Below are 10,147 nucleotides of genomic sequence, written 5' to 3'. Positions count from 1 at the left end.
ATACTAATATGATTATGTATGTATCATGTTTTTTTCCATTGTTGATTGTAAAATGGAATTATACAATGGAATATATTATTAATTATAATATAACATATTAATTGTTCCATGTATCAAAGTTTCATCTAATGAATCTTCTTAAGGATAAATAAGCGAATTATTACCCCAATAAAACATGTTTCTTTTTTATATTTAACGTAGAATTTAAATGACACTGTTGGTACCGGGAATTGATTCACAAAATGCAAAACAACATTATCTCATCGCTACTGATGACAACATCATCTAGGGTTCAATTTAATATTCATATAAAATAATATAATAGTATTAAATTGAAGTTGTAAGTTTTTTTTATACAAATAATAAATTATAAAACCATCGAGAAAGATCTAATTTCAGAAGTGGTCAAGTTTGTTCAGGAAGTGGATTTATTTTTCTCTTTTTATTATTGTTGGTTATTTTTTTAGAACGAAAACCGAAATCAAACACAAATAGATGTATCAAACATTTCATTATGTTTTGCTTCTTTAGAATAATTGCGAAATTAATATGTACGGAACCTTTTGTAAAGAAATATTAAAACGTTAATCATCCATGGCATTATTATTCATATAAATACACTCAGTGTTTTTGTATTAGTTTAACAGAGTAGTTCACAGTTGAGACAATCTTTATAAATAGTCAATGGTATGTAAATTAATAATTTAGACAATATTTATATTTTTAATAACTCTATTAAATCCCCATATTATGTATTATGCAACATGAAAGACTAATTAAATCTAATTAATTATTATCTAATAAACTAAAAGTTAAGGTTTAAGTGAGCTTGAATATTTTTATTTCCTTGGTCACTATAACAATAGGTATTATTTATTACCTTACTATGTATAATGTAAACTTTTAATTTTAATTAATAATAAATTAATAGAACTTAATTAAAAGCTCTACAATACTAAACTCTACCTTCAAGAAATATATTGATTTTATTTTTTTATTTTTCTCTTCTATATCTAACTAATAATACCTTTACATATTTTAGCATAGATCGATTTGGTCATGCGTTTGTTTATATTACTAGTATCCACATTAATTTGTGTGACTGCAAACAATGACGCTCAGTATATGAACGTGAAATCTGTAAAAGGTCATAGTGGCTATCGACAGTATAATCCGGGTGCAAAATTACCTAAGTAAGTAACTGCTTTCGTTTCTTATCTTCTCTGATTGATACCTTATCAAATTCATTCGCTTTTAGAGCACACCTTATGTAATAATAATTATTATAGGGTATTTTATGATGTAGCAAAAGCTAGAGCAAATTTAGACATTGTTTTTTTTAGGGTAAAAGTGGGATAGATGCCGCACTAGGATAGATGCCCCATTTTCAAAAAACCTCACTTCCCAGAGTCCTGACTACGAATTAATGATTTAAATAGGAGCTCATATCACCCCGAACCTCGTGTACGCATGAGCTGTTGTTTGGTGAAGACGTGTTTCGCTAGTGCGTGTTATAATATCGGCGGCGAACTTCACGAACACGTTAAAATTTAAAAAGGTTGATATTTGCCTTTGCATAACTTTTTTTCACTATATTTCTTATTATGTCTATACACTGGTTCATTAAGTACAAATCTAAGTAAAAATAGTGGCTCTTTTGTTTTTATTTAATAAAAAAAAATACTGGGGCAGCTATCCTTATCAAAGAGTATAGTTGCCCCTTTTTTTTCGAGGGATAGATGCCCTTAGGGGCCTCTAAGGGCATCTATCCCTCAATACATATGTACATGTTATTATCGATAATCACAGGTACTGTTTATATTTTTACCTGATTGCGTCAGAGGTTTTCTCTATGTTAACCGATTTTACTCGTTTAATTTGCTTTTTTTGTTATGTTTACTTACTTATTAATGATCTGCCCTTATACTGATTGTAGGAGAACCACACCACGAAAATACAAACGAAATGAAGGAGGGCGAGCGCAAGTATATTCTTGGACAACAGAACAACTATGTGAACATGACATTTGCTGGTTTATCATATAAATTTTATTAGATTTCGCGTTTATAGAGTATGTAAGGCATCTATCCCACTCTGCAGGCATCTATCCTCCTTAGTATTTTCATGGTGGGGCAACATAGAAATCTAAATAACAAGACACATAGAAGGGCTATAATGTCATAATTCGTATGAAAACCACTGTCGCCAAAATCAACACATTCAAACCGAAAGCTAAACAGTACACACAAGTAAACTATGCCTTTTATTGGACAGCTTGATTTTAGTGAAAACTAACTTATCTATTAAATTAAGCATTTGAATATGTATCCTAACGCACGAATTTACGGTTTATTTTAGAATAACATCCCTAAGTATATGAGACTTTTTGCTCCAATACGAACAAACGTGATAATAAGAATGGTCGACTGTGTCATTCATTGTTATTTCGATTACTATGGTAACACTCGTAATACTTGTAAATATTCTATAATTTTAAGGAAAAACGGCATTATTTCTAAAAAAAATATTTTCCGATGAAATATTATTCCTTTATAAGTGGAAATTCTTCCACAACTTGTGGAAGAATTTCCGCAATGGGAATTGCTGAAACACACCATGTATACACTCATACGTCTCCAGAGCAACTGAACAGTGACGAATGCACTGGTGATGTGCAAATCACCTGAGTGGCGACAAGGTCACGCACGCTTACGACTTCTAGTGTCTTGTTATTTAGATTTCTATGTGGGGCAACTATCCAACTAGGTAGGCATCTATCCTCAAAAAAGGTGTTCTACAAAAATATTTATTACACATTATCTATAAATGATAAGATAAAAAATATATATAGTAATTCAAAACAGATAATTAACCTAGCTATATTCATACAAAGTGTTCGTATAAGATTCATGTTTTTAAAATTATGAGGCTATTTCAAAAAGTGGGGCATCTATCCCACTTTTACCCTAATGTTGTTAACAATTGTCCGTATTTATGCAAAATGGAACCACTCGACAAATTTCGTTTTTTACTTTTATTGAAGAATACTCATTCAAAAGTGGTCTAAATTCTTATACAAACAAGAACCACATGATTTTTACGTTGGAAACAAGGTATACTAAAAGCAGAAAGGAACCACCAGCAACAACGAATAATACCATATTAAGCAAAACCGAACCACAGCACCACGGGACTGCTTTGTTCAAACAAATAAACGATATTACTATCATGTCATTTTATACAAAACAGATCCACACCTACTTGGTACCATTATACATTACACATATTTCTATTAATAACAATAATTTTTAATACACAAAATGGAACCAGGTTTCTGTGGTATGGTTATGCGTAAAATAAATACATAATTTAATTGTAATTTTTTATTGCAAAATAAAACCACAAGCATTCGGTTCTGTTATGCATAAATAAATATTGTAAAACATTCTGAAACCCATCATCGCTATATGGAACCAAATGCCTTGACTTGTTACAATGCTTCTCATCTTTAAACAACGTATTTCATTACTTAAGTGCAAAACTCCAATTTTTTAAGTAAAACGTCGAACATCTGTCAATATAGGTGACATTCAGCGAAGTAGTTCGAATTCGTGACGGTGTTTTTTTCCTCCGCGAAGTAAGTTCTATTGTTTTTGTTAATTACCTTTAAAATTAAATGTGAAAATGTTTAGTAATAAATAAATAAGCAAGGAATTGGTAAGAAAAGCATTGGAGACGAACACCGAAGATAATAATGAAGATACAACGGGTAAGTAGTTTTATTTAATGCATTTAAGTACTTATTGAATCTGAGATGCAGGTACGCTTTATCCATTTTTGATTCATTCCTGATTGAGGTGTGATTTTAAGAAGATAGTTCATTAAGTAAGTACAAGAGGAATCCTCTGTGGATTTACGTATTTTAACGACAATGTCGTTGTTCACGAAGGCGCGGCGAGTCGAATTAAGAGTCATTTTGTTACGATTCATCTGTCATTGTGAGATGAAACTACTAAAGTATAAACCCTGTTTTAAAAATAACTGACGATGATCTAGGTACCTACCTACTATTTTGGTAAAATACGTTTAGATTCAGATTCAGTACAGTACATTCAGCCACATCATTAAGCGCATATAATTATTTGTTTGATTTTAAAACTCGCGCGGCTACTGTTTTGACCGGAACAAGGCCCTAGCCTGCGAAATTCAAAATTTTAACAAGTTTATTTAATTTTTTGCTAGGGTTGACTGTTGCGTATGATTTTTAGGGTTCCGTACCCAAAGGGTAAAACGAGACCCTATTACTAAGACTCCGCTGTACGTCTGTCTATCTCTCTGTCTCATGAACCGTGACAGTTAGATAGTCGAAATTTCATATGATGTATTTCTGATGCCGCTGTAACAACAAATACTAAAAAACAGAATAAAAAAAGACGTGTGGCACTCGGGGACTGCCGCGGTAAAGCTATTGCAAAGCATGCCTTCAAGCCACACCTCCGAGACCGTCGGAGTGGAGAGCGTGAGGTTTTTTCGTAACGGAATTTCTCGATTCGGTCCCCGCGCTCAAGGACCGCGATAGAAGCTATGCAATAGCTTCATAAATATTTAAGAAGCTCCCATACAATAAGCCGTGATTTTTTTTGGCGTTTTTATAGATAATGGTACGGAACTCTTCGTTGCGCGCGAGTCCGACTCGCACTTATCCAGTTTTTTTTACATAGCGCATGTACATACAACATACTTAGTCGTCTAGTAGGGACACGGCTTTATAAGAACTAATAATATTTTGCTGTCGCCATATACCGACGTATAAAAGCCACGCGGCTTTATTATTTTGATTTAAAGCTTTTTTCTTTTTATTACAGAAGATAACGAAGAACCTTATACGTCGCTGCCTCTCGAGAAGCTTTCTTCACCTTCTAGCGATATTCAGTCCATATTACATCTCATTCCACAAGATGCACAGTTTTTATAACGGTCTCATTAGTGATGATGCAATAGAAGACCACATAGATGGACTAGACACGGTGGATTTCGAAATCCAATTTGATGATAACGTCGAATAAACGTCCTATATAAGTATTATTTTATATATTTTATTAATTAAAGCTTTAATTACGATATTATAAATACATAGTTTCATTTATATCATTAAATCCCTGGGATGTGGTTCCTTTTTGTATAAGAGAAAACCTATCAATTGATAAATGTTAAAAGGAACCACATGCACATTTTCTTAATTATCTAGAAAGTTTAAGAATATTCAGAGCAAATTTATATGCACATACTTAAATAAGTAATTTATCAATGAATTTAAATAAAATAAATTTTAATTTTACTTCATCTAACAGAGCTGCAAATGTTTTTGTAAATCCTTTGATATCTCAGAAGTGCGTTTTTGCTGGGTGGTTCCTTTTTGCTTAAATACGGACAATTTATAAACCGTAGCGTATCTAATAATATGTTCAGTTTCCTTATACCATCAATAATTATCCATCTACAATATAATACCTAGACATGTTTTATAAATTTGCGTTATAGTTATTTTAATTAATAGAAATATTTCAATTAAGTCTTGTAGGCAAGGTAGGCAAGTAAGTAAAGTAAATATGTAAGGGAAGGTAATAACTTAAATATGAGGGTAACAATCTCATGTAATGTAGGTATACCTACGGTAATAATCGTAATTAATGTTTTATAGCTTTTACGGAAATGGAACACAAGGTTACGGAAGTTATTATGGCAGTCAAAATAACACTCAACAAGGATACAATACATCATATCAAAGGGATTATGAAATTGGAGTGTGTTACATAGAAGTACCGTAAGTTATTATTTATGATTAATCCTATTCAACTTGCAATAGGCTTTTAGGTCATACATTATAATATCTGTATAAAACACACAGACGAATAAAACGATAAGAATAATATACTAAGAGATTTGAATAAGTTTCATTAGCATCAACAGCTCATAGTGTCATGCATTATAAATAAACTTTATTCCTACAATAATTTAATTATTATTTTCAGGACCGCAAATTTAGTTCATACCCAAGCACATGTTCCTCGTGGTAATGGTGTAAGTTAATGTTGTATATCTGTTCAGTTCCCATTAAAAAGCTTTCGCTTACTTAACTATCTTATAAAAATATTCACATTCCAATTTCAGTCCCGCCCCGACCTAAGTCGGGTTCGGTCCTGCTGCAAAGGATATATAAGGAACATTCACAACTTCAGAATTTGTGACCCAGTGTGCACTCAGGAATGTGTTAATGCCCTTTGCACTGGGCCAGACACATGTACCTGCTTCCCCGACCATGTGAAAAATTTGGCTGGTTTCTGTATCCCAACTTGCCCTATCGGATGTCAAAACGGACATTGCAGTGGAGGAGAATGTCTCTGTAAAGAAGGTTTCAAATTAGATTCGGATAGTAAATATTGCCTGCCGAACTGTAGAGAAAACTGCGGTGGAATCGGTACGAATACTATATAATTTGTTGACTTGTAAAGCAACTGCTACATTTTATATTGATATTATACATTAATATTGAAAATCACAAATTGCAAATTATAAGATCATACGATACTCACTCTAACCTATATCACTTTAAACATTATCACTTACCTTTATCACTTTAAACATTTCCATTTAAAGACATACAGCACATTATTATTTTATTAAGCGTAATTTATTTATTTATCACAAGTACAGAAGTAACTAATATTTAATAATTTAAGGGAACTGCACTGCGCCCAATACCTGTGAATGCAATAAAGGATATCAGTCCAGTCCAGATGGCAACTGCAAACCAGTATGTGATAAATGCGTAAATGGAGACTGTGTCGCTCCCAATGAATGCAGGTGCTCACAAGGTTTCAGAAAAGATCAACAAGGACTATGTGTTCCACAATGTACTGAGTAAGTTTCACATGATTTGTTATGATTTCCATAAACTTTTAATACCTACCTACCATTTTAATCACTATATAAGCCGCTATTAATAATTCTCCAATTCTCTTTTTAGTAACTGTGCGCCGAATGGAAAATGTGTTGCCCCGGGCAGATGTGAATTTCCTGAAATTAAAACGACTACCGTAATATCGCCTCCTTCTCAACAGCCGTATATTCCGTTGTATCCTGGAAATCAGGTTGGTCCCGGTAACCAGGGAAGACCAATAAATAACACAGGAAGTGTAAATCCGAGGCAGCCAGGACCTAATTACTATCCTGGCCAGCCCGGACAAGTACAACCAGGAAACGAAGGTTACCCTGGATATCCTAATCAAAGATATCCCGGATATCAGTATCCCGGGAATCAAGGATATCCTGGAAATCAAGGTTATCCCGGAGGTCAAAGATACCCTGGTAACCAGAATATTCCAGGAAGCCAAGGTCTTCCTGGTAATCAAATTAATCCTAGTGGCCATGATTATCCTGGTACCCAAGTAAGTTCAGGAAGTACTGATAATCAAGTAAATACAGGAAGCCAAGGATATTCTGGTCGGCATACATATCCGGAAAGTCATGGATTATCTGGAAACCAAGAATATCCAGGAAGCCACGGATATCCTGGAAACCAAAGATATCCAGGAAACAATGGTAATCCTGATAATCAAAAGTATCCTGGTGGACAAGGTTACCCAGGTAACCAAGAAATATCTGGAGGTCAAGGTTACACCGGAAGTCAAATATACACAGTGGGACAACAAGTCAATTCCACTAGTCAGAGTTCATACGGTCAGCAAGGCTCTTCAGGTTCGCAAGGTCAGACAGGGTACCAGAGCCAGTTATATCCTGATATTCAGCAATATAACCAAGAATTCCAACCTCAATGTTCACAACCCTGCATTAATGGATTTTGTATTGAAGGAAACAGATGCCAATGTAACCGAGGTTACGTTTTGGATAATACTGATGAAAATGAGACGAGGTAATTATAATTTTTAATAATATTGAATATAATTCATATAATGCTCAAAAATTATTCGATAAAGTCTGTTACAAGTCAAGAGTATGAAGTAAGTACCTTACCATTAGCCAATCAGGCAAGAGACAGGTGCATTTCATAGGTATTTTTATTATTATTATTTTAGTATTAGGCAAGGACATTATCAGTCCTCAGCTGTGACCCACCCGGAGAAACCTTCTTTCCATTATTAGATTTTAAATCATCGTTAAACTTTTATGCTGAAAAATACTTTACTAAAAGCATATTCAAAAACAAATTATAACTATTCATTCAAAATAATATTTTCAGGTGTATTGCACACTGCCCTGGCGGCTGTCCCAATGGTATTTGCTCAGCTCCAAACTTTTGTATTTGTAATATGGGATATTACAAAGATACAAGCGTAAAAGGTCGACCACGGTGTGTGAAACGCAATAAGAGATCCGTAGCTGACCAGGTTCCAAATGTTGCGAAGCTGTTGGTGTTTGATATACCGGAATATAACGAAGCTTAACGCCGAGTGTGATTTTTATATAATATTATAAGAAACTAATAAATTTGTTATAAAATATGTTTCGTTTTTATTTTTAGACTAGCGGTCCGCCCCGGCTTCGCCCGTGGTACATAATTACATTTTCTCTACATAAGAACCATCCTCGTACTTCAAGGAATATAATAAAAAAAGAATTATCGAAATCGGTTCAGCCGTTCTCGAGTTATGCGCTTACCAACACATTTTGCGATTCATTTTTATATATAAAAGATATTTAGATACCTTTAAAACAATTAAATATCTATTTAAAAAATCAAGCGAAGAGTGAACCGGTACCTTCTAGGGAAGCGCGTACCACCTTAGACCACATCTTTCCATCAGGCGAGATTGCGGTCAAGCACTTCCCTATCTAGAATAAAAAAAATCAAGCCACATAAATTAACGCTCAAAATATAGTTTAATTAAAAATATTGGGTCAATGTCAGTTATTTTTTTTAAGCTATTGCATCTAAGCTTCTATCGCGAGCCTTGAGCGCGGGGACTGAATCGAGAAATTCCGTAACGAAAAAACCTCACGCTCCCCACTCCGACGGACACGGAGGTGTGGCTTGAAGGCATGCTATGAAATAGCTTTACCGCGGAGGCGAGTGCCACACGTCTTTTTTTATTTATTTCTGTAACTAACTAACTAAATGCATCTATTATTTTGAAAATATTTTATTCTTTGATCGGCTGGCGCTTTACGACTTGTGGGAAATTTACAATAGTTTATATATACAGTATTTTACCACGTTTCAGGTGGCTCGTAAAATGTTAACAATTCACTCACTTGTAATAACGCTTATTTTAATGTATATTCAAATGAAACTAGTACTTTGCGATAACAATGAAGAAAGAAAGTATGTAAATACATGAAACGTATTGATATTATTATAATTTTTGGTTGTAATAGGAAAGTGATCGATCTAGTTACATGGCTCAATTGATTAATTATTATTAATGTATGAAATAATTGCAGGAGAGAAGGATTCGAAATTGCGGAATCAGTAATAACTGAATTAATTGATATGTTTGTCAAATGTTACTCGACAAGTATGCCGAACCAACGGTAAGCAGGTACCTACCTACAAATAGAACGCAATTAAATCCTTAAATGATGAAGCTTCTCTTGGTGATTAGCTAAACTGTAAAAGGCCTCATATCTAGATACTTACTTACCCACTTAATTTTCTTAAAATTATAGTGAGGTAAGAATTATTTAATTTTACAGGTATTTCGTGGATAATATAAATATTTATGTAAACACCCCGTCCAAGACAACCGTTGGAGTAGCTGATAAATTCACTACCAACCGAAAATTCTTTGCGAACATGATATCCACAACTACATTCAAAAATATGCTAGCAACTGATGTAAATGAACTCAAAAAAAATATGGCAAAGAAATTGAGATATTGTGATGATTCTATAATGAATCAAGAGATACTAAACGAATTTTACCAACGGGAAGTGGATCAAACAAAAATGTAAATTTTACAATAAATGTCTCGAGTTGAGCTGCAGTTTTGCTTTATTTATTTACTACGCTTATCTGATTTTATTATAATATGATATGTATATATACTGAGCTTGTGTGCTCTAATATAAGACGAATCACGCGTGGTAGGGATAAGAAAAAGATGGCGCGTAACGGAAAAATGTCAC

The 10,147-nt window shown here is 33.5% G+C and overlaps 2 protein-coding genes across 2 annotated transcripts; both read left to right on the top strand.

Annotated features, from left to right (window-relative positions):
* Window positions 1-595: 595 nt before the first annotated feature.
* LOC149485292 (uncharacterized) lies at window positions 596-8,522 on the top strand. Its single transcript, XM_089700040.1, has 8 exons — window positions 596-687; window positions 1,043-1,193; window positions 5,702-5,824; window positions 6,033-6,081; window positions 6,172-6,478; window positions 6,741-6,921; window positions 7,028-7,933; window positions 8,261-8,522. The coding sequence occupies exons 2-8, from the start codon at window positions 1,060-1,062 to the stop codon at window positions 8,463-8,465; spliced, it is 1,905 nt and encodes a 634-aa protein (XP_089556166.1). The 5' UTR covers window positions 596-687; window positions 1,043-1,059; the 3' UTR covers window positions 8,466-8,522.
* A 471-nt stretch (window positions 8,523-8,993) lies between these two features.
* On the top strand, window positions 8,994-9,973 carry LOC149485291 (uncharacterized). Its single transcript, XM_089699616.1, has 3 exons — window positions 8,994-9,343; window positions 9,463-9,552; window positions 9,715-9,973. Exons 1-3 carry the CDS (start codon window positions 9,255-9,257, stop codon window positions 9,971-9,973), a joined length of 438 nt encoding a protein of 145 aa, XP_089555742.1. The 5' UTR covers window positions 8,994-9,254.
* Window positions 9,974-10,147: the final 174 nt, after the last annotated feature.

The sequence above is a fragment of the Colias philodice genome, chromosome 10 (genome assembly GCF_061535455.1).
Source record: "Colias philodice isolate Cphi_HAF_F1 chromosome 10, ilColPhil1 Martin Lab GWU primary, whole genome shotgun sequence".
NCBI classification, from domain to species: domain Eukaryota; kingdom Metazoa; phylum Arthropoda; class Insecta; order Lepidoptera; family Pieridae; genus Colias; species Colias philodice.
Note: the sequence above shows the minus strand (reverse complement) of the source record. Positions and strands in the feature narration are given on the sequence as shown.

What these genes read in the sequence shown, in the direction of transcription:
- LOC149485292 (XM_089700040.1), top strand. Translation starts at nt 1,060, where the DNA reads ATGCGTTTGTTTATATTACTAGTATCCACATTAATTTGTGTGACTGCA. An exon ending in CCGGGTGCAAAATTACCTAA is followed by an intron (nt 1,194 to 5,701) that starts GTAAGTAACTGC and finishes AATGTTTTATAG; the next exon opens with CTTTTACGGAAATGGAACAC. An exon ending in ACTGATGAAAATGAGACGAG is followed by an intron (nt 7,934 to 8,260) that starts GTAATTATAATT and finishes TAATATTTTCAG; the next exon opens with GTGTATTGCACACTGCCCTG.
- LOC149485291 (XM_089699616.1), top strand. Translation starts at nt 9,255, where the DNA reads ATGTTAACAATTCACTCACTTGTAATAACGCTTATTTTAATGTATATT. An exon ending in GATAACAATGAAGAAAGAAA is followed by an intron (nt 9,344 to 9,462) that starts GTATGTAAATAC and finishes AAATAATTGCAG; the next exon opens with GAGAGAAGGATTCGAAATTG. An exon ending in ACAAGTATGCCGAACCAACG is followed by an intron (nt 9,553 to 9,714) that starts GTAAGCAGGTAC and finishes TTAATTTTACAG; the next exon opens with GTATTTCGTGGATAATATAA.